The 23,299-nt window shown below is 37.6% G+C and overlaps 4 protein-coding genes across 5 annotated transcripts; 2 read left to right on the top strand and 2 right to left on the bottom strand.

Moving 5' to 3' along the window:
- Positions 1-1,719: 1,719 nt before the first annotated feature.
- Positions 1,720-5,225, top strand: LOC103404710 (ultraviolet-B receptor UVR8-like). The gene is made up of 11 exons (XM_008343655.3): positions 1,720-1,860; positions 1,948-2,092; positions 2,407-2,544; positions 2,640-2,700; positions 3,052-3,170; positions 3,306-3,391; positions 3,540-3,741; positions 4,278-4,331; positions 4,519-4,632; positions 4,733-4,789; positions 4,921-5,225. Exons 1-11 carry the CDS (start codon positions 1,832-1,834, stop codon positions 5,116-5,118), a joined length of 1,203 nt encoding a protein of 400 aa, XP_008341877.3. The 5' UTR covers positions 1,720-1,831; the 3' UTR covers positions 5,119-5,225.
- Positions 5,226-5,422: 197 nt separating this feature from the next.
- On the bottom strand, positions 5,423-7,279 carry LOC108169935 (membrane protein PM19L-like). 2 transcript variants are annotated; one of them, XM_017324345.3, is made up of 4 exons: positions 6,714-7,279; positions 6,009-6,186; positions 5,852-5,900; positions 5,423-5,762 (listed from the first exon to the last, which is right to left on the bottom strand). In XM_017324345.3, exons 1-4 carry the CDS (start codon positions 6,844-6,846, stop codon positions 5,610-5,612), a joined length of 513 nt encoding a protein of 170 aa, XP_017179834.3. In that variant the 5' UTR covers positions 6,847-7,279; the 3' UTR covers positions 5,423-5,609. The 2 variants fall into 2 exon arrangements, with proteins under 2 accessions (XP_017179834.3, XP_017179835.3); XM_017324346.3 differs by having other exon boundaries at positions 5,537-5,682.
- A 425-nt stretch (positions 7,280-7,704) lies between these two features.
- On the bottom strand, positions 7,705-10,821 carry LOC103404711 (RHOMBOID-like protein 9, chloroplastic). The gene is made up of 7 exons (XM_008343656.4): positions 10,628-10,821; positions 9,731-10,097; positions 9,434-9,647; positions 8,991-9,156; positions 8,363-8,533; positions 8,117-8,271; positions 7,705-8,003 (listed from the first exon to the last, which is right to left on the bottom strand). The coding sequence occupies exons 2-7, from the start codon at positions 10,089-10,091 to the stop codon at positions 7,760-7,762; spliced, it is 1,311 nt and encodes a 436-aa protein (XP_008341878.3). The 5' UTR covers positions 10,092-10,097; positions 10,628-10,821; the 3' UTR covers positions 7,705-7,759.
- Positions 10,822-18,900: 8,079 nt separating this feature from the next.
- LOC103425954 (uncharacterized) lies at positions 18,901-22,863 on the top strand. The gene is made up of 12 exons (XM_029097666.2): positions 18,901-19,352; positions 19,568-19,665; positions 19,768-19,842; positions 19,937-20,096; positions 20,210-20,551; positions 20,659-20,810; positions 20,916-21,122; positions 21,217-21,307; positions 21,398-21,587; positions 21,781-21,888; positions 21,978-22,080; positions 22,204-22,863. The coding sequence occupies exons 1-12, from the start codon at positions 19,209-19,211 to the stop codon at positions 22,406-22,408; spliced, it is 1,875 nt and encodes a 624-aa protein (XP_028953499.2). The 5' UTR covers positions 18,901-19,208; the 3' UTR covers positions 22,409-22,863.
- Positions 22,864-23,299: the final 436 nt, after the last annotated feature.

Below are 23,299 nucleotides of genomic sequence, written 5' to 3'. Positions count from 1 at the left end.
TCTCTTGATGTTATTATATTTTGCTCTTTCTTGACTCTAAATAGAATTAATGAAAGAAAAATAAAGAAATAAGAAGAGTGTCGAATGAGAAAATGAGATTACTGGCAAAATAGTATTCGACTTAATGGAACAACAAACCCTCCCTCTCTCCCTCCCTCCCTCCCTCCCTCCCTCCCTCCCTCCCTCAAAAACACACACACACCCAAAAATAAAAACTTTACTATTTTGCTTGCTCTCCTTTCTCTATTCAACTGACTAGGAATTAGGAAAGAGAAAGGTCATGAGCATATTATTTTTTTTAGATTTTCTTTAATTTTCTATTAGAGCATATTTCTTTTTTAGTTTTTCTTTAATTTTCCATTAGTTGATACACATTCTAAAATTTACTGGTCAAGCAAAATAAAAGAAATTTTTTTAAATGCTAGAAAAATTACTGAAGAAATTCTATTTGATGCATAAAATCCTAGTTAAATCTCTCTTTACATCCAACTTTTAAATTTGTCACATAAAATTTCTACCTTGCCCCTAACAAAAGTTCGCGCTCGCAATTTGAGAACTAAAAGCAAAAATCACAATTAACCCCCTCGTGCGACAAAACTCAACCCAGCCATGCCATGGCAACAACAATTAAACCACACTGAAAGAATTTGATTTTCACGTACAACACAACAATTTACCTAGCACCAATTGGTAAATTAGCATCATATAATTTTGAAAAAAAAATATTATTTGAAAAATTCACCCACCAATGCCCATGAACGTTAAATCCATTTGAAATTTTAATTCTTATGAAATTTAAAACAATCATGATTAAGCCAAATTGCAAGAAAAATATGTAAGAAAAAAGAATTAAAAAAAGAATAAAGGAGAGTGTAAGTGCATTTGCAAGTAGAAGGAGAGTGATAGATTTTTGCTCACATGAGTTGCTACTTTTTTTGTGGGACCCACTATTTTTTTGGGGCTATATGTAGCCTAATTTTATGCTACCTAAATAAGGAAGTTGCTAGCCAGTGGTGGATCTAGCCCAATTTTCAAGCCCACTAGAGATGAAATTTCTCAATAAGACTTCAAATATAGTAGCCTTATGGAGGATAAAGTCTCCATTGAGAATGCTCTTAGAAAAAAATACTAGTGGTTGTTGATTTGCAGGGGCTTAGCATGGTGTTGCTAGGTTTTGCACCAAATCTACTGTTGGATTGAATATCAAACTATATTATCTTCATTTGATGCTTTGAATTATCCTCCCTCTGCCTCTCTAAACAAAATATAAAGATTTGAGATGTACTCATTAAGTATAAATTGATTAAGTCCAATAAGGTGTTCATCGGACCGCTGATTAATCGGAATAACATTAAAAGATACTTTTAAGTTGGGTGTATAAAGATAATTGTAGGGTTTATATAAAATTTCCCAATCTAGTGCCGCCAATTTTTTCTCCACTGGTCAAGTAAAACGCCTCGTTTTCCCCTCTTCCATCTCTATCGCATTTTCGGTATCTGGTTCCCTGCACAAATTGCATCAATATATATATAAAGAAAATTAATGAAAAAAACTTGAAAACTTTGAGTTTTAACTATAAGGACAAAATAAAGTGTAAAATAAATAGTAACATGTTTAATATTTTATTGTAAAAATATAAATTTTCGTTAAAATGAACTTACGAGCTTTTCGTTAAAACTTCCTCTCACGGTATATATATATATATACACACACACACACGCACGATATGCTATTGTATTGTATTGATAAACTGAGTCACTCTCCTCTCCCCCTGTGCTAGCTTTTTAGCTCATAGTCCATATCTTCAATTCAAGCTCTGATTCAGGCTCAAATGGTATCCGATACCACCATTGTCACTTGGTATTTGCTCTCTTTCTTCACTATTATGCTATTATAGAGATAGCAAGTAAAGCAAGTTTCGTTCATTCCGTTTGTTTTTGTGCGCAGGGGCTCCGGGGAAGACGGCCAATTAGGAATCGGGAATAACGAGGAGAAGGAATGGGTGTGCGCCGTCAAAGCCCTCGAGTCGCAGACTGTCCGCTCTGTTGTCGCTGGCAGCCGAAACTCCCTCGCCATTTGCGATGATGGCAAGGTGGGCCCCTTTTTTCTTCTTCTTCATCTTGTCTTTTTATCACTCTCTCAACTGTTTTGATTACTGCCCCTCTTCTTCACTTGTTTGTGATTGTTGGTTTTGGGTTTTATTGAAAGTTGGATTTTTAATTTTTAATATTTGGTTGTGGGTTTTACTGAAAGTTTGGATATTTGTTGAATTTTTTGTTTTGGGTTTACTGAAAGTTTGGATTTTGGGTTTTGGGTTTACTGAAAATTTTGATTTTTGTTGAATTTTTGGTTTTGGGTTTACTAAAAGTTTGATTGTTTGGGTTGTGAATTGAATTGGGTTACCAGTTGTTTACATGGGGTTGGAACCAGAGAGGAACCCTGGGGCATCCTCCTGAGACCAAATCTGAGAACATTCCAAGCCAGAGCAAAACTGAAAACATTCCAAGCCAGGTTAAAGCTCTGGCCAATGTCAAAATTGTTCAGGTAATTTCCGATTATACTCAGAAATCGTACTTTCATAGGAAATTGTTAACTAGCGTTATAATTTTCGTTGTAACTAGAGGTTGTTTGAAATATAGGCTGCTATTGGTGGATGGCATTGTTTGGCTGTTGATGATCAAGGCCGCGCTTACGCCTGGGGTATTTAATCACGCTTTCTTTTACTCTTAAATTGTAATGAATGTTTGGGTGAAAAGCTATTTCGTTGCATTGGGTTCTATTGTTTTCGTTAATTAGAATCCAAACTCTTAAATTGTAATGAATATTTGGATGAAAAGCTATTTCGTTACATTGTGTTCTTTTGTTTTCATTATTTAGAATCCAATAGATGAAAGAATGTAATTCCTTTAAGTCAGGAATTAAAACCATCCTGAAGTCTTAGTCCTTTACTTCCAAGTAAAGGTTTTGATTGGTTTCTTGATGTGTGGCGATTGGCGAGTGACCTGGATGTTATTTTGGTCAGTCTAAGAGTACAAAAGTTGTTTCGTGCAGGTGGAAACGAGTATGGACAGTGTGGCGAGGAACCAGAGCGGAAAGATGAAACTAGTAGACCCTTGAGAAGGGATATAGTGATTCCTCAACGCTGTGCACCGAAACTTAAAGTTCGCCAGGTGGGTACCCCATGCCCATGTGTAGAACATTGAACTGCATGATAGGAATTTTTGGGTGTAGGATGCTTTTGTTTCTCAAATGACCTCTCTTTCTATAAAACTGTATTTGACATGCTCTAATTTTTCACATCACAGGTAGCTGCTGGGGGTACTCACTCTGTGGTACTTACACGCGACGGGCAAGTCTGGACGTGGGGTCAGCCATGGCCTCCGGGAGACATGTATGTTGCCCTTAGACCTGACTCCGTCAATTCCTTTTCAAGCATCTATCTTTTACAGAAGCCTACCTTCTGAGTTGTACCGTATCAAACTCTTTTCATATTGTTATTTGTCCTACAATCATCCGTGAACGTTTCTTTTAATTTCCAGAAAACAAATTTCAACACCTGTGCGAGTACAAGGTCTTGATGCAGTGAGGCTTATCGCAGTTGGGGCATTTCATAATTTGGCTCTGCAAGAGGATGGTGCTTTATGGGCTTGGGGTAACAACGAATATGGACAACTTGGAACAGGGGATACTCAGCCGAGATCACAACCTATTCCTGTCCAAGGGCTTTCTGGTCTTACTTTGGTTTGTATCACATTTCGTTGTATCTGTTGTCTCATTTCTCATGGTGTGAAGCCTTGACAAAGTATCTGTTGATATAGCCTCGTTTGGATGTGCTTTTAAAATGACTTAAAGTGCTTTTGGAGAAAATATTTTTGGGTTTCAAAAGCACTTTAAGTCCTTTTTCCGAGAAGCACCAGTTATTTGCTTCTTCTGGGAAGCATTTTAAGTGTTTTTTCAGGATTTACTATCATTTTTACTAAGGATTGTTTCCAAAAATATTTTCACCAAAAGCGCTTTCAGTCATTTTAAAAGCACATCCAAACGAGCTCAAAATCCATTTTATATTGTTTACGCCTATTGTTGTTAGGCAGAGATTGGTGCCTTGGTCGCTTACACCAATTCTTGTTCGGCTAACTTCACTTGCTTGTCCTGATTTTGTTATTGTTGTCTGTCCCGGAAGGTTATTATGTGATAGTCCGTAGGTTTCATGCCTTCGTTACGATATGATTCGCCGTATGTTTATAATGTGTGTTTTTTTAACCTTTTTGCGACTATAGGTGGATATTGCTGCTGGAGGATGGCATTCTACTGCACTAACAGAAGATGGAGAGGTGAGTACTCTCTCCCTCCCCCCTTCTTACTCCACGGGCTACCGCTCAAGTGGCGTTTCAAGTTCATCAATAACCAACTGAGATCAATGTGCTATAGTTCAAATATTCCGGTATTGCTAACGTTGTAACATCTGCATTTGAGTTTGTGAGAGAACCTTATCTCTTCCACCTTTTCATCTCATTGCAGGTGTATGGTTGGGGACGAGGAGAACATGGGAGGCTTGGGTTTGGCGATAATGATAAAAGCAGCAAAATGGTGCCGCAAAAGGTTCATCTTTTAGCCGGCGAGGATATTGTTCAGGTACCATTTCTATCGTCGATTGCTCAAAAATCCTGCACGCTCAGAATAGTTCATTTCCTTCCAACAGTTTGAGATGGATCGTGTTGATTTGTGAATGTAGGTGTCTTGTGGAGGCACTCACTCTGTTGCATTAACTCGTGATGGGCGAATGTATTCGGTAAGAAATTTTATATCTGCAAACGCATTGGAATAATCTTGCTCTGATGTTCCAATATCTTGAGTTTGCTTTCACATCACATCTGGTTCCACCATTTTGTTTACTCCGACGACTTGTCTTTGTATCGGCAGTTTGGCCGAGGCGACCACGGACGCCTTGGATATGGAAGGAAGGTGACGACTGGTCAGCCGATGGAAGTTCCCATCAGCATCCCTCCCAGACATGGCACCGCAGACAATGGACATTGGATTGCCAAACTGGTTGCTTGCGGAGGACGCCATACCTTGGCAATCGTAGAATGGAAAGCTGATGATGAATCAGAATCATAGAAGTTATGTCGGAAAATTTTCCGGTAACTCGAATAATTGATGTTGTTTATGTATAACTGTGTTATTTTAGTTCAAACAGCAACATAATTTAATATTTTTGTTCTTAATTGTTCCGATTTCGGGTTTTTGAGTTAGGTGGATTTATAGGTTAGTCTCTATAGTTGCTCAGGTAATCAAAATGTGCAATGAACATTCAAGCAAAATCATTGTATGCCGAAACTCCTCCAAACATAAGCCCCACCGAGCCCGGAGGGGGCGGTGAGGGATGGGTGGAGTAATAGCTCTGTTTGGCCGGAAAGAGCAGGAAAGGAATCCCCTGGGGAATGTACTATTAATGCTAAACCATTCAATATAGCTCGGATCAGGATTAGGATATGTCCAGCGTTCCATTCCCTCGAAAGTAACCAGAAAAAAAACGATGCAAACGGAGCGCAGCAAATAAAGCAGAGACATTGTGTTATTTAACTTACAGCTACTGATATGAACGGAAGTCAGATCACAGTCGTCGTGCCGGCGCTCCAGGGGTCATGACCCAAGCCAATTCCTCCATGTCTATGTCTGCTCCTAAACATCCCAGCATGCAGAAGCACCAGGTAAAGCAATTGACTTAGTAGTGATATTGCAATCATAGCTTCCAATGTTTGCTGGAAAACACCAATTAATCAAGATAATCTAGTTTAATTAATTTAATTGTGCTTCATCAAACAGCAATGTTTGCTTAAAATCCTCTTACCAAGCGTTTTCCTCTGTGCCCTCCAAGTATGATCTCCTTGCACACAAAACTGCATCAAATCACATCAACCAAACCTGATTAATTTCTTAATTTTTTGTTATGAAAATGCAAACCCTTTTGTTGTTAATTTTGGTGTGGAGAGGGGAGAGAAAACTACCCGAAAGTGAGGGCGATAATCGTCAGGGCTATGATAGCTGAAGAAGCTGCACCGGCTAAACTATCGGTTCGCCATATCCGGAGATGTATCAGACCATAAAGCACAGAAGCAGCCCCAACCACACCGGCTATCAATGCAAAGATCAACAAGAAGCTAGTCGATGTATTCCCTCCCAAATCTGCACAAAAGTATCAGAGTCCAAAGCCGTCTTTCGACCATAGTATTCTAAACTACTCTCATCTATTCCAAAAGTAATCATACTCGGTGCACATGACTCACACTTCTCTGATCAACTGAGCTAATAACCCACATATCAGAGTATTTGGGGTACTACACTGACAATAAAACATATACAATGCGATCAAATAACTTAATCCACGCATTGAGTATTTGGAGTACTACACCGATAATCAACTGACTCAACCCAAATCGAGTATTAGAGGATACTAAATGTTCAATAAACTATACAATACGATCAATTGACCTAACGCACATCGATGACTAGAGAAATATTAGACAGAGACTAAACCAAGGGACTAAACAGTTATTTATGTACAGTTTATTGTATGTATAGTGTCTCCCGCTATTATTTTGCTTAAAAGTTTGTATAGTCGGTTCTATTTGTGCATATTTTCCTTCGAAATTGCTGTCATTACAATGTGTGTGAGAGAGAGAGAGAGAGAGAGAGAGAGAGAGAGCGCTTACGGGGGTGATTTTGCTCTCCATTGATGTACTTATCAAGGGACCAACCAGCAAGTCCAAGCATGATCAGATGGACCACCAAGTTGACTACCAGAAGAGGAGCCATTAAACCTCTACCAATCCTTCCGACCGCCATTGATATTAAAGCTTCAAAAGCTCAAGCTGCAACACTTAAATTTTTAGTTCTCAAACTATACACACTTTTTATACTCCAATCTCAAAAGTACACAGCCTGAGTGACTCAGAGAGGTTGAAAGTTGATGGAAGAAGAGGACAGAAAGCTGTGTGTGTTACGTGGTTTGTTGTAAGGAACCCAACTGCAAACGTGTCAGCAGCAAGGGCCTGGTGCCTTTAACGTGGAGATAAACCATGCATGAAACATTCGGTCTGAAAAAAACAAAACAAATGAAATTGTAGTTTGGACTTGGGAGCCATGTTAGAACAAAGTCACTTGGATCACATGTAGGGTGACGGGAGTTCGTTTAATTAAAGTTAGTTTGTTGGCCAAGTTGTTCAAAGAATCAAAGGGATACTATGTTCGGTGAGTGTGAATGAATTTCGACTTATGCATTGTGAGTTATGTGTGCATGTGCAATTATAATTATTCACGTACATAAACGACCGAGCATACTATTACATAGTACTTTAGAGAGAAAAACTTGATTAAAAGTGTTTGATCACGTCATTTATATGGTACTTCAAAACGGAGCACCGTGAGGCACACGTGTTCTATAGCCCTCCCATCCTAACCTACCCCTAGCACAAGGTCACAGCCCGCCCCAAAGTTTAAGGCTGGCTCCGTCTTTGTCTCTCACAAAAGGACGAGACCCTTATATTAAGTCAAATTCAGCCTCAAACTTGTTATAACCGATGTAAGAGGTGCTCTAGTCACATAATTTTACCGAAGTTTCTCTCTACTCTAGAGAAGCATAAGTTTCACAATCTATGTTACAAATTGCATGATAAATACTATAAAAAAACTGAAGGATTTCGATTCACAAATAAGCTAAATATGTTGTATAATTGAAAATTGCATCCTTGTTGAAGTTTTAAAGAGAAGTATCTGATGCTATGACATCGAGAGGAGGTTCAACGAAGAAAAGTATAGAGCTTAATACAAGAACAAATAGGGCAAAGAAAAACAGTGATTTGCAAGGATCTGCATATCGTCTAACAAGTGCGACCCCTTCCTCTTGCCCACTCGCTGGAGAAGATGATGCATCATCCAGTTGAAGAGTTGGGCATGTCAAAAAACCATATGCCACTCCTGTAAATGCTGCTCCAAAATGCGTCCTAGAACAACATAATATGACATATGGTCACTTACCGTCTCGTAACGTTTTCGAATATGAAGATGAAAAAACGAATATGTATCTTGAATTTTGAGAATGCGTCCGGTAGCTTACCAATCATCAATAGGACCGAAAATGCTCAACACGAAGCTAAGAAGCGTGGTTATGACAGCCTTTTGGAACATACTCTCCGAAACATCCTTTGCAATTATGTCCTTGTTCTGGACCTGATAAGCGAGCCAAGCTCCGATCATAGCGAATATTGGTCCCTGCGATCACATTACGAACTCAAACATGTTTGGAAGAGGGTAACAAGATTCGTAGAACATGAAATGTAATTTTAGGAGCTGAGCTGCTTACCGTTCCGCCAACAGTTGGCTCTGGTGTATGAAGAAAGCTAATCAAGTTGCCGGAGACTCCTCCAAGTATGTAAATCAAGAAAAATGTGAATGATCCATAGCCTCTGCACACTTTAGGCCCAAATGCAACAAGTCCCCAGCAACCAACAGCTATGTGGAAAAGTCCTGAGTGCTGTATTAAGTTACATGAGCTAAGAGCTAATCGTAGATCAGCAAGAAGAATATGTGTAATGCTCTTTGAGAATGTATCGCTTTTAGGAATTCCAACGATTTTGTTTAATCGATACAAACTGTGAGGCAGATATTGCAGATATTTCATAAACCAGAAAGCATATATATGCTGCATTATACTAAGAACCAACAAATTGAACCATTTCATGCACCATGTCATTTCAGACTTTTCCCATTATCTCTTCAAATGAATGAAAAGTCAGCTTCTATAAGAACTATGTTTAAATACCGGAAAAATGTTAAGGCCGAATAAATCTCTAGTAATGTGCAAATGCCCTATATAATTCTTTGATATGTTCACATTCAAATCCAATGGTTAACTAGCTAATGCAAACTATCACAGATAATGTTGAAATGGAAACAGAATGGAATCACGAACCGAATCATTAGTCTTGTACCAGAAACATGGGTGTGACTAGCCTCCACCATTCCCCAACCAGGATCAAATCATTTATCTTTGCTCCATATAGCAATGGAAGAGAGAAGAGCCCTAAGTCAGTGTTCCTAACCGGACTCGCAATCTCAAACAGAAACACTGCAATGTTTACAGAACCCACTATGCTTCTGCATCCAACACAAAGAACAAAGAAGCAAAGTGTCCTTATTCCTGAGGAGCTCCCAGATTTAACCTGGCTTTTGCAGTTCCCAATACCATACACCCAAATATAAACGCTCACAAACTTTTAATCGAAAATAGAACTGGAAGGACATTAAACTGCGGTTTATATACAAACTTATGAGCCTGTTTAATGCCCCTAATTCTATTTTTGATTAAAAGTTCTTAACCAGTTCCATTGGGGGCGTATTTCTGAGAACTAATTTAGATAGAGCAGGGTCTTACATTAAGTAGAGATCAGAGATTTCATTATACTCGAGCGGATCTTGAGAATTCTCTGGACCAAGATCTTCCCTTTTACTTATAGGATTCCTATATGTCTTCAGTACCCTCTTATCACCATTTCCAGAATCTCGAATGATAGCTGATGGTTTCGCAATTGGAATTTCTTCAGTAGTAAGATCAAAATAGCTAGATGTCGAATTCGCCGAGTCTCCACCTGAGTCAATAAAAACTATAAGAATTAGAATGTCATTTCTAAAACCAACACATAAAGGCTACTCAGCTGGAAGATAGTTTTACCATTATTATTAAGTTTTCCAAGATAATCATCAAGAGACTCCAAACCCTTCTTTAATCTCAGCTGACCGCTATTTTTACTGAGTGGCTGCTCCCTTGTCTTGTTTGAATTATCCAGAGGCAGATTCGTGACATTTTGGAGCTTCCCAAAGTAAGAATCCAAGGATCTCAGTTGCTCCCCGTTCGTACCGGAATCTGGTGCAGCATACCAAACCATCCCCAGATTCTTATGTTCTCTAGCAGTATTTGCAGAAGTCGGAATATAATCACATCGAAATTTGCTGTCCCTTTGTCCGATTACGTAGTGATTCGATTGAGCATATCCTTTGTAAGGCATTTTGTAGCATATCGGAACCACAGCCATTTGTTCCTGGAAACGAAAGAAACCAAACAACAAAAAGGGTGTCATGCATTGACTAATTCCAATATGTGCAACAATAGCGATAACCAGTGGTTTATTTCTGCTCTCTATCTCACTCGTCACGTGAAATCAGTGCGGTTACATGCAAGAATCTCTTGAAGAAAAAATTGTGAGGAAGTAAAAGCTAGTACTGAAAACACATGTGGTTGCATTTGCTTTAGACACTAGAGAGCAAATTCTTTTACAAGTACAATACTAAAGCAATAGACTTTTTCTTGTTAGTTGGCAGTTATTTTCTCAGCAACCAAACAGAAAGGCCAACTTTACAAAACACAAAAGCTTAAGATGGTTTGCCTGGTTAATTATGAAAGCAATTTCCATTTATAACCAACCCATTTTCTCCATAGTTACCAAAAACAAGCTTTTAATCTAGAAACCATATTCTCTTCAAGTGCAATACAAAGGAGGAGACTTTTTCTTGGGAAAATACCAACTTTATTGAACAAAACAGAAAATATCAAAAGGGTAGTTTTACATACCTCCGACAGTCCAACCCCCAACTGGGTTTTACAAGCTTTTATTTGCAGAAGTTTTGATAGGGGGACAAAGTCCCAGGTTGTTTGTACTTCTGCTTTGATTCAGATTATGCCATTAACCAAGTACAAATAACACATGGAAAGCTTAGGATTGAAAGGAACAGTAAGAAAGTGAGACCGACAGTCTGACATGAAATGAATGAAATCCAATGTGGATTCTCCTTATCTGTTTTGCTTCAATAGGATGTTGCCACGATTGACCCACCGGCGATATGGTTTGGCAACTAGTCAGAAACTAATGGTCAACGTACAAGAAAACCCAAGAAAAAGTAGAGGCTTTTAGGCCCCACGTTTGTTTATTTATTTATTTTAAGGCCACATAAGTTTTTTATAATTATTTTAAGCCACCTGTTTATATGAAGAAAATTTTATTTTAAGCCCTATTTCCCCCATTTTGGGGCCTGAAATATATATATATACACAAATGTATAAGTGCGCAGACATATTGTGTATATGGTAAGGATTTAGGTTTCTAACTTTCATATGGTTTATGGAAATTGGTCCATACTTTCAATATAAGTAGGTTTATCCTTTAGTTTTCCAGCATTTGCAATTTTAAAGACTACTTTATAATTTTAGTGAGTAGACAGTGTTCACATGTTGTATTCAAATGGCAGACATTTAAGTTAACTTTTATGTTTTGGATTGGAGATAGCTTAAGCCAAACTCGTTAAACTAGAAATATATTATCAATCATGCTTGCTATACGATGGGTTGGCCCCACTTAATAAAGGAAAATAGTTTCAAGTTTGAGCATGATAACCAACGTCATGACACACCTATAAAAAATGATTGTCAAGGTAAGCGAAAAAGGACCAAAGTTTATTATTGCAAAAGCAAAGTAAAAATACCCCTCTTCTGTTTTAATCAAATTACATCTTTTGAGAAAACATTTTTCTTTGATCAATGCTTTTTATGTTTTAATTCTTCATGAAAATCTGGTTATCATCTTGCTAATTGTTAAGCTTTCGTACTTTGCAAGCAAACTTGCTGTACATGCTCGTGCTAAAATGTTTTGACCTATTTTACAGGCAATGAAATATGTGAGGCTGTTAGAACTTAGAATAGAAGCTTATGTTTTGGACGTGCATGGTCGTGTATTTTGGAAACTGAATAGCGATTTTGGTGAAGATATTTTGCTTCAAGGTTAGTTTTAAGGGAATTTTAACAAAAAACTCCATGTACTGTTCATTTTAACGAAAAATCATATTTTTACACTAAAAAGTCAATCATGGTACTATTCACTTTTACCCTTTATTTTGTCCTTATCGTTAACACTCGAAGTTTTCACGTCATTTTCATTAGTTTTCCTTAGTTTTAACTGTGCCAAATACAATGTGTAGATTAAGATTTTCGGTTCATGACTTATTTCGATGTCTGTAATTTAATTTTTGCGTATTGTACAGATATGGGAAAGTGGGATGGAGCTTCTTCTGTTGAAAACTGGTTCGTTTATGATGCCGAAACGAAAGAGCCAATCAACAAATACCTCTCTTCTCTGAGTCTAAAGTATGCACATACAATTGTTTTACAATTTCAATTAGACTGAATTGTTTTACAATTTCAATTAGACTTCGCGCAGTTTGCAAGCAATGAAGAAAACTTGCAGGTTCCTCAGACTCCTGAAAGCAATGAAGAAACGCGCAGGTTTCTGACACTTGAAAGCAATGAAGAAAACATGGAGCTCAGAAGGGAGTATTTGGCTGCCCCAGTTTCTGCACAAACTCCTAGATGGGATGATCATTTCCTACTTCAGATTTGGCTCTGTATGACGGGGAAGCGATCTTGAGAAGCCGGCCAACTGCCTCAGACGGAAAGAATTGTTAATCTGAACTTTCGATCGGATAGTTGTATCTTAATGTTAGGAAAGTGATTTTCGCATGCCTTGCATTCTCATGCACATTTTTGTTTATTTTTTACTTTTGAATTGAATAAATTTAACGAGAATCAATCAAAAGATATAAATATCTAATGTGCAGAAGGAAAAACGAGTGCGCAAAAATTATTCCCCTAATTTTATTTTGTGTTGGGTAATGTAAAACAATGTGACGAGCTTTGTTTTTATTGTAATTCATGAAGTCATTTTAGAAGTTAATACATTTTCATGTCTCTTCATTTGTCTTTGATACAACACAACCTCTATATCGTTATAATGCTGGGACTAAATCATTTTATAACGATTAAGAGGTTATTACTTAATATTTAATAGAAGTGTAGTTAAAAATAAACAAATAATATGACTTAGTTATTCTTAATGAAAGTTGAATGTTTACAAAAACCCACATTAGTAGTGGAGCATGCCAATTTCGACGAAGTAAAATTGGAAAAATAAAGACGCCTAATCTCTAGAAGTTAGTACATGTATGTATATAGTGCTTGCTTTAATTCTTCTCTTTCTAAATACAATCAATGCTTATCTTCCTTAGTGAAAGATGTAATATTAGCTACATTTATTAACGATTATTACTATGTGGAGACAAGTTTCTCAAGAAGGCACGTACAAAAAATATATCTTATTATAATGTGCTGTTTACTCCTATGTATAACTGGGCAAAGTTGGGATCGAATATTTTTTTATGATTACATTGAGGTTATCACTATGGGGAGGTTTTACTATGTTTGCCCATAGTTTAAGATCCAAAACGTAGCATATTACACAAAAGTTTTTAGCAAGTGTTATCGATGGGCTGGCCCGAGTTTAAATTATTGGGTCCAGGCCCATGCTCGAATTGGTTGGGTGGTGACGAAAATGAGAAAAATTTGGGTGTAAGTTGTGATTTCGTTTTTTTATCTTATTTGTAACGGTTGGCATAAGAAAAGAAATGAAAACAACTGCGGCGTTTGTTGTGATTTTTCATCGTTTCTGTCTCATTTGTAACGGTTGGGCATTGAAGAAAACAAAATTCACGTTTTCAGCCTGTGCTCGATTTGGCTGGGTGTAAGATGTGATTTCGCTGTTTCTTTACCTTATTAGTAAGGGGACTTTAACAAAAAGTTCCCGGTACTGTTAATTTTAACGAAAAATCATATTTTTATACTAAAAAGTCAATCCTGTTACTATTTACTTTACCCTTTATTTTGTCCTTAACGTTAAAACTCAAAGTTTTCAAGCCATTTTCATTAGTTTTCCCTATTAGTAATGGACTTGAGCATTGAAGAAAAGGGTAAAAACTTGGGTGTAAGTTGTGTTTTCACGTTTCTCTCATTCATGACAGTTGATTCTTTTTTTTTTTTTTTAAAAAGGAGAAAAACTTGGGTGTATACTGTGATTTTTCATTGTTATTCTCTCTTTCATAAAGGTCGATTCCTAAAAAATGATAAAAACTTAGCTGTATGTTGTGATTTTCATCCTTTCTCTATCTCTTTCGTAACAATCGATTCTTAAAAAATGATAAAAACTTGGATGTATGTAGTGATTTTCACGTTTCTCTATCTCTTTCATAACGGTTGATTCTTTAAAAAAATATGAGAAAAACCTGGGTGTGTGTTGTAATTTTTTATCGTTTCTCTATCTTTTTTGTAACAATTGATTCTTGAAGGAAAAAAAGGAGAAAAACTTGGATGTATGTTGTATTTTTTCATTGTTTATCTATCTCACTCATAACGGTTGGATGTGGAAACTTGAATGCAAACTATCATTTTTATCATTTTTTTTATCTTGAGGAACGTGACAATTACAACGGTTACATGCAAAAATCTTATAAAGAAAACAATGATGATGACATAAAAGCTGGCGCTGAAAACACATGCGGGTGCATGTGCATTTGGAGAAATGCAGGCAAGATTTTAATCTAGAAACCAGAGCTATCCAAGTAAAACACTAATGAGGGAGCATTTTCTCAGCAACCAAACTGATCAAACTCGAAAGGCCAACTTGCTAGACAAATCAGGATACATTTTCTTTGAAATTTCAGTTATTTTCTCAGCAACCAAACAGAGGACATGAATATGAATATATGAAATTAATTAATATACTCTAGACTGGGGTTGATTTGGTGAGTGAGAAAAGGTCACTACCGCTATGTTTTTACTACTGCAAAGACATACTTTGTATATACATAGTAGGTCACTACCGCTATGTTTTTAGCACTGCAAAGACATACTTTGTATATACATAGTTTAGTTTTAGTAGTTACACCTTTTTAGTAGAATGATAGCATAAGTCAATCAGATAATTAGTTGTTAGGGGGGGAGGAATCAATAAGGATCGAACCCGTATAAGCATGACCGTTTCTAAGATTTTTGGGGCCCTATGCAAAATTTATAAAAAGGCTCCTCCTTAAGATAGTTTTCCTAAAAGAAAAGTAGGACAATTTTTTTGTAGCTCTTTTTACTCTAAATATCTGATTGTGTACTCTAAATTTTTATATTTAGAAAGAAAACAATTTTTTTTTTAATATATAGCATCACAACATAAAAATATTGGGTGGCAAAATTTTTTTGTGGTCCCTTCAAATTTGGAGCCTTTTGTCCCCCAAGCCACTTCTGTGTACTATGATGCATAAGTATGATTGCTTTCTGTCATTACGATAAACCGTATCTACAAAGAAAATTTTATTTCAATGAGAACATTCATCGTTCACATGTTATATATAAATAGCGGACATTTAAGTAATATTTAATATCATTTCATTAAATAGTCCTAGAAACTTGACTTGATAGTTGTTAAGGCCCCTACACTCTATCAAAATGACTTAAGTAACATCACACAAGCGTGAAATATCACCATATGCCTATTTATCAAAACAAGGTTGGGTGAAGCTCGAGAATGAAGACTTGTGTTCATTATATAATGGGTCGGCCCAACTTAAGAAATCATAATATTTTCAGGGGTGTGCTATCCACACATCCCTTTTACTTCTTCCACACCCTTTGTTAATTAATTTCCGTCATTTGATCTTTTTCAATTCATCCGATCCGACGGCCAAAAATTAAAAGGGTGTGAAAGAAGGAAAAAAATGTGTGTGGATATCACATCCCTATTTTCAAGTTGGGGCGTGATAAACAACGTCGTGACAGTGCACCTACTATGAATAAAAAGGAAACTGAATAGCAACGTAAAAGCGGCCATCATTCAGTGTTGTTTCTTTTTAATCAAATTACAAATATACCCTCCAAACCCTAGACGCCTCCTATTTATATGTGTTTTCGCTTCACTTTCATACCAGCAAAGGTCGTCGTTGCTCATATCTATCTTGTCTCGTGTTTTTCAGAAAACGATTTCATCAATAAATTTTCTTCCGTTTGCATTTCCCTCACTCTAATATGAAGGTATGAAACTTCTCTAGCATTTTTCTGTTATATCTCAATTGCATGTATGTCGATGTTCTCATATCTATATTAATTTGCATTTTTTTCTCAAGCTCGATTGTAATCTAGTAATGAAAATGGAATAGATTAGAGTCTTGATGATTGTTAACTTGTCTAAATGAATTTTATGGGTGTGTAGTTGTTAGCTTAAGTTCTTAGTAGATTATTATCGTTTTCTTATACAAGTGTTGAGGATGTGGCGAATCGAGTAAGACTTCACATTCAAAGATCAATGGTCATAACTACTTAAATCACAAATCAGTTGCATATTACTTTAATTTTTTTATGTAATTATATATTTGAAAATTAGATTAAATTAAATCATTACTGCATATCATTTTTGGGCAAACTAGTGGATTGTCAATCTACCGCGTCCTGTGTTCAAGCCATCACCCTCTCATGTAGAATTGTAACATCCCACATCGTCCAGGGGAGTGGATCATGTAAGCCTTATAGGTATATTCTCGTATCTTCCTAGCATGAGGCCTTTTGGGAGCTCACTGGCTTCGGGTTCTATCGGAACTTCGAAGTTAAGCAACTTCAGGCGAGAACAATCCGAAGATAGGTGACCCATTAGGAAGTTCTCGTGTGAGTTCCCAGAAACAAAACAATGAGGGCGTGGTCAGGGCCCAAAACGGACAATATCGTGCTACGACGGAGTCTAGCTCGGGATGTGGTGGGGCCCGAGCTGGGATGTGACAAGAATAATATAGAATATTGTCTTTACTAAAATTATATATTAAAACAATTAAGATGTTTAGATTCTATTTGGATGATGATTTGAGATTCATAGATTTTTACCCTGTTAAGCATTGAGATTTTTTTTTTGGTCTTCAAATTTAATTAGTGAAATAGTTTTAAAAGTAACAAATTTTTGATGAGTAAACATTAGGTGGCTTTTCACAATAGTTATTATTCATCAAATATAGAATGATTTTGAGGAAATGTATAAATAATTCGAAGATTTTTTTCTTTATTTTTTAGAAAATTTAAGGAATAAAAAAAAATGTTATTAAAACTCCAAAAATTTAATGGTGCACTCCAATTCTTTTATATTTAGAAAAAAAAAATATTCCTCCCAGGAGTACACAATTAAAATTTTAAAATGCCGATAGTAATTACCAAAAACAAATGTAGATTAGAAAATTGTACCTTCAAATTTTAATGATAGTTTTATGTAATATATTAAAAATAAAACCTATAAGACAAATTTTTTAACCACACTTAAAACTCAGGTGATGACAGGTTTCGTTTTTCGAACTGGCAATCCTGCCTTTAATGGCCGAATCATTGTGTTTTTGCACAAACACGTTGCTCTTCGCAAGAGAGTTGACCTTTACTTCCATCCTCTCAACGATAGCTGTAGCAGAGCTCCAAGCAATCACCATTTTCCTCCAAAATTGTTTGGCAAGTACGAATCTCTCTCTCTATCTCTCTCTCTCTCAAAACCTCAATTTATACTCTAAGGCCTCGTTTGTTTGACCTCCTTAGCTAGGACTGGACTAGCTAGGACTAATAACCCATGTTTGGTATAGCAAGGGACTAGGTTAAATGGGATTAGCTCGGACTCGTGTCGACTAACTCCTTCGCTCGCTGATCTTAGCTAAACCCCTCGAAAACGACGGGATTGCTAATCCCGTCTCCACCACCACCAATATCCCGCGAACCCAGTCATCAAAATCTAGCCTTTTTGCCAACCTCCATCATCCTGCGAACCCAGCAAACCCAACCCCATATTTGCTTTCCGACGAACCCACAACCTAAATTTCCCGACGAACAGACAAAAGAACATTTAACACTTAATCGATATGCAGAAACGGGTTCTCCATTTTCATCAATTGAACTGGAATTAGACCCATAAAACAAAGATAACAGTCTTCGCCTAAAGAACTTTGGATCCGAAAACGATCTTCGCAATTTGAGATCCCTCTGCCACACTGCAACTCCTACTCCAAGCGTTTCCTTGGAGGCGAAACGAAATGAATACAAGGGGAGAGAGGGGAGAGGGGACAGTGGTACATATGTGAAACAGAAGAAAAAGGAAGGGGGAAGGAGGAGACGGAGGGCGGAGAAAAAAATGGAAAATGATAAAGAGGGAGGCATATAAAACAGAGAAGAAGAGGAGTAGAAAAAATGGAAAATGATAAAGAAATAATAAAATATTAATTGATATAGATTAAATTAAAAAAAAATATTAATAAATATAGATTAAATAATATAATATTATAGTCCTGCTTCTTAGTCCGACACTGCACCAAACGCTTCACTAAGTTAGTCCAGCTTAGTCTAGTCTAAGCCAGTCTAGTTTAGTCCCTGAAACTAGTCCAGTCCGAGACAGTCCGATGCAACAAACGCACTCTTAAATTCAAGACGCTGGGAAGATTTCAGAGCTGACACTTCTTTTGCATGTTGGACAGTACGGACGCTATTTATACAATGTTGTAGTCTCCATCCGTCTTCCACACTTGGCGGGAGATAAAAAAAAAAAAAAAACTAATGAAAATGGCTTGAAAATTTTGAGTTTTAATGATAAGGACAAAATAAAGGGTAAAGTGAATAGTACCAGGATTGACTTTTTAGTATAAAAATGTGGTTTTTCGTTAAAGTGAACAGTACCGGATGCTTTTCGTTAAAGTTCCCTAAAAAAAGGTGGTAGAGAGTAATGGTTAGGTTTACAAAATCAAAGATAATAGTCCGTAATTTAAAATTAACGGCTAATTACGATTTAAACCATTATTATGGTAAATATTTTAAAACTTATTTACTATAAAAATGTCTATGTATGTATGAAAAACGAGATACATTTACAAACTAGAGAAAGATAATAAATTTGGTCGAAAAAGAAAAAAGAAAATAATATCTAACATTTTAGGCTTTTATGGTAAGAAATCCGAGACGTAGAAATTAAATAGGCGAGAAGGTTACGACTCCTGATATTTCACAGCCAGAACAGGAAGGAAACATATTCCCTTTTATTTTCACGGTCCTCGTAAATCCCAAATCTCAAATCGGACCCCAAAATTTGATTGGCGACAAATTTCTCCCGCCAAGTGTCGAAGGCGGATGAAGATTTCGACACTATAAATAGCGATCCCGCTCTCCGGTATGCTGCACAAGCGGCAGAGCTGAAATCTTCCGGTGTCTGAGTTTGAGGATAGATTTGAGACTTCGAGTGAGTGACTGTTGAATTCTGAATCCATTTTTTGGGAGAGCAATGGCAATAGATTCGAGCTCTGCTGTTGAGAGGATGGATGTGGAGGTCAACTATCTTGCGGAGAGCAACGTGTTTGTGCAGGACCATGACGGCCCGGCCGTCGGAGGCCAGATCGCCGGTTCTAAGAACGGAACCTGTCACCAGGTGAGTGGTTTTCTTTTCGGTTTCTGAGTACCGATTGAGGGGCTCTGTTTGTTTGGTGAGAAAAATTTTGAATGTAGGGGAGAGTTGATTTTCGTAGCCGTTATATCTTGTTTCTTTATTCTGTTTGGATGACGGGAAACGTCGGAAAATGAGATTTGGAGTAGATTTATTATTTTGGTTAATTTAATCGTCGATTTGTTGGTTTAATTGCGCAGTGCCGTCAGAGGAAGACGGAATTCGCAGCGTCGTGTACAAACGTCAAAGCGAAAGGCCCTTGCACGGTTAAGCTATGCCATAGTTGTCTGAAGAACAGGTTAGATTAGAATGAAATTTGGTCTCGCTTTTTTCGGTTTTCGGTTTTTCGAGTTAAGTTTTTGGACTAAAATTGGTGGTGGTGGGTGTTGATTGAGAATAGGTATACATTGACGGCTGAGCAAGTGGCAGAGAAATGTCCGAAATGTCGAGGCGAATGTAATTGCAGTATATGCCAGTAAGTGTTTGGCATGCCATATAACTGTTGGCTTTGTGTTTGTAGTTGTTTGTGTTTTGGTGCTGCTGCTAATTAGAGAAATGTGTTTTCTCAGTAAGAAAGCCGGTTTAATGCCCACTGGTATTCGCACACACGAAGCCAAGAGGAAAGGGTATCAATCTGTTGCCGATATGTTGATTGTGGAGAAGCCGCAAAAGAAGGAAAATGGCGACAGCAAGGGTGGTAACGGGCAGGAGCGTGTGGCTTCAGACAAGGTTTGGTGCTGTTACTAATGACAGTTTAATGGTTAATGCATATTGATATTGTTGGTGTTGTTTTTGGTTGGTCTGTTACTGGTTAAGTGGCTTATGCTCTCAAGTTTTGGCAGGCAACGGGTGTTGATTCACCTAGCAAACGAGGGAAGGAGGACGCCCTTGATCAGAGTGAAGATGTGAACTCGGATGCAGCAAAAGAGGATGAGTTGATAGAAACTTGTGATGACGGCAGAGATGGTGCTGCTGCTGTGAATGACAATGATGCGAAGGCCAAGGGCAAGGCTGCAAGAGGGCGTCACAGGGTCAAGGAACATTGCATGGAGAGCAGAGTGGCTGTTCCTGAGGTTCCCCTACCTCAGGGCACCCCATTGACAACTGTAGCGGGTGTCGACTTAGCTGCAGAGGATGTGGGAAATGCTCTCCAATTCTTGAAATTTTGTGAAACTTTTAGAGAGGTAATCCTAACTTCTGTTCTATTAGATAGTCGATTGAAAGATGCTCTAAACTTGTTTATATTGATTTTGACACTTGAAATCCCATTCCTTTATTCTTTTTACTCTAGTTTTTTAAGATTGAAAAGCCCCAAGCTGAGTCTGTTCTTCGGGAACTATCGCGTGGAGGAAGTGGGCGAAGTGGACGGCCTGGACAGTACTCCTCTGTAGTTCGATTTCATAGCTATATGCTCTTCTTCATACAGAAGGGTTTATTACAGGAGTAAGAACTCTACCTAGCATATTATAGTTATGCATAAAGTTCTTTTTGTAAACTTTAATGATTGAAATAACTCATATGGTTTCTTACATCTCCATTTTCTGTCAGGTCTCTTGAGCAAGCAAGCACCAACTGCTCATGGTTCCAAGATTTGGCAAACCTGGTGTCTGCATCCGGGGTCTCTAAGGTCGACCCTGTGATGAAGGAGCTGCCTACAGAGTGTTTTATTGAAGGCGGGGAGGGATACGATGCCTTAAACTTCTCCCAAAAGCTTCAGCTCCTGATTTTCCTCTGCGATGAGGCTCTTAACACAAAGTAAGTAGAAGATACATAATATGTAAATTATAATTTTGTAATTGTCTTGTGTTCTGCGTTACGAGTGATGATAAATTTTCAACCTTTCCTCCAGGACGCTGAGGGGATGGATTGAGGAGCAAAATGAAAGATCTGTCCAACGTAAAAGGGACATGAAAGCAAAAGTTGCTCTAGCAAAGGATAAGGTAATATGAAAACAAGTCAAGCTTTTATGAGGCAAGCATCTTATGGAGCCAACATAGAGTTCTGTTTTTAACTAAATCAAATATGTGCAGGAGAGGGATCTCCAAGCAAAGTTGCAAGAGCAGATGGCTAAGAGGACCACTGCAGAGAATAGCGATGCTGTCCCAATTTCAGAGTCGAGCATCCCGATTTCAGAGTCGGACTCCATTGCTTCAGTACTCAGAAGTGAGTTAGCTCAAGCTCACATGGAGGTGGTTGAAGCAATGGCCATGGTACCCGAAAGTAAGTTCCCATTTCTAATATATTCAGCCTTTCAGTTACCTTTTTTCTTTCTAGAATTGATGTTAAAACTATCGTTAAGACTTAAGAACACTTGAGATGCTTTTCCAGATGGTTGAAATTCTTTTCATGTTTTGGTCCTTCACGAAAATCTGGTTGCACATGCTTGCGCTAAAATTGTGGACGTATTTTACAGGCAATGAAATATGTGAGGCTGTTAGAATAGAGCCCTACATTGTGGATGCTGATGGCCATGCCTTCTGGAAACTGAGAGGCGATTTTGATGAAGATATATTGCTTCAAGGTTAGTTTTAACTGTTCCAAATACAATGTGTTGATTTCCAGTCTTTGAGTTATTTCGAGGTCATAATTTTATTTTCAACCATTTTACAGGTCTGGGATCCTGGGATGGAACTCCATCTGGTGAACAATGGTTCGTCTGTGGTGCTGAAATGAAAGAGCCAATTGACAAATACCGCTCTTCTCTGGCTCTAAAGTATGCACACATACTTGTTTTATGTTGTTAATATCGTTCTGATATCGCACTGTTTTCTCCCCCACCCCAACCCATTTTTTATGAACTGGTTGTTGATGCATTAACTGTTTGCTTGGCTTGCAGGGAAAAACAGACCAAGAGGGAGCAAAGGCGTTACAGAACTTCAAGCAATGATGAAAAATTGCAGCTTTCCCAAACTTCTTCGGAAAGCAATGAAGAAAACGCGCAGGGTTCTCAGACTCCTGATAGCAATGGCGAAAGCGTGCAGGCATCCCGAGCTCCTGAATGCAATGAAGAGAACATGGAGCTCGGTCCTTCGGCGAATTAAAATTTTCAGCCTAGAAGACATGAAAGCCATTTTTCTTGGAATACATAGGAGGGGGTATACATGTACAAGAAAATATGGATACATACAACTACACAAGTTACATGTATCCGGCTGCCAAATTTCGGTAGAAACTCCCACATAGGAAAGTCGATCATAATTATTGAATGAGGATCCTCGGATCCTCTCTGTGAGGATTCTGGGATCTTCAAATTGTGTCCGTTCATCGTACATCATGCGGTCAAAAATTATTTTAAAAACGTTTATTTTAAATTAAATATGAATAGTACCTGACGAAAGCTGATCATATGATATACGATGAATGGACATGATTTGAGGATTCCTAGGATCCTCGTAAAAAGGATTCGGAGAGGATCCTCCTGCATAATTATTTTGTAACGGGGAATGTAAATTTTTTGATGAGTTCTGTCATAGTTATTTCTTAACAGCTTTTGGAATTTGTATGTCTCCTCTCTTTGTTTATCTTGATATTTGCTTTCAAACTATCGCTGTTGGGATTGCTTTTCTAGCTAGGAATCATTTTGGCTCATAATCGCATTTCCGAAAGTGGTTTATAGCTTAATTAGAGCTTTCGACTTGTTTGGAAAGTGATTTAAGAATGGCTAAAACACTTATTAGGAAAGAAAGGGTTAATAGTAATTTTGGGGTGTATGCAACTATTTAGTCAAAAACCCAACCTTAGTTTCTTGGACATTAACTTTACTTACTTTTCTGTAATTATATTTATGATGTGGCCTAATGAAAATAGCCCACCTGTCTTATCTAAAACTCCACCAAACATTTGTTATCCTTGTAACCAAACACCTAGTTTCTTGGGTAGTTGAGGTCGCTAGAGGAGAGATGGGTGGAGTTGGGGTTGCCGGGGAAATTAGG

The sequence above is a fragment of the Malus domestica genome, chromosome 17 (genome assembly GCF_042453785.1).
Source record: "Malus domestica chromosome 17, GDT2T_hap1".
Classification (NCBI taxonomy): Eukaryota; Viridiplantae; Streptophyta; class Magnoliopsida; order Rosales; family Rosaceae; genus Malus; species Malus domestica.
Note: the sequence above shows the minus strand (reverse complement) of the source record. Positions and strands in the feature narration are given on the sequence as shown.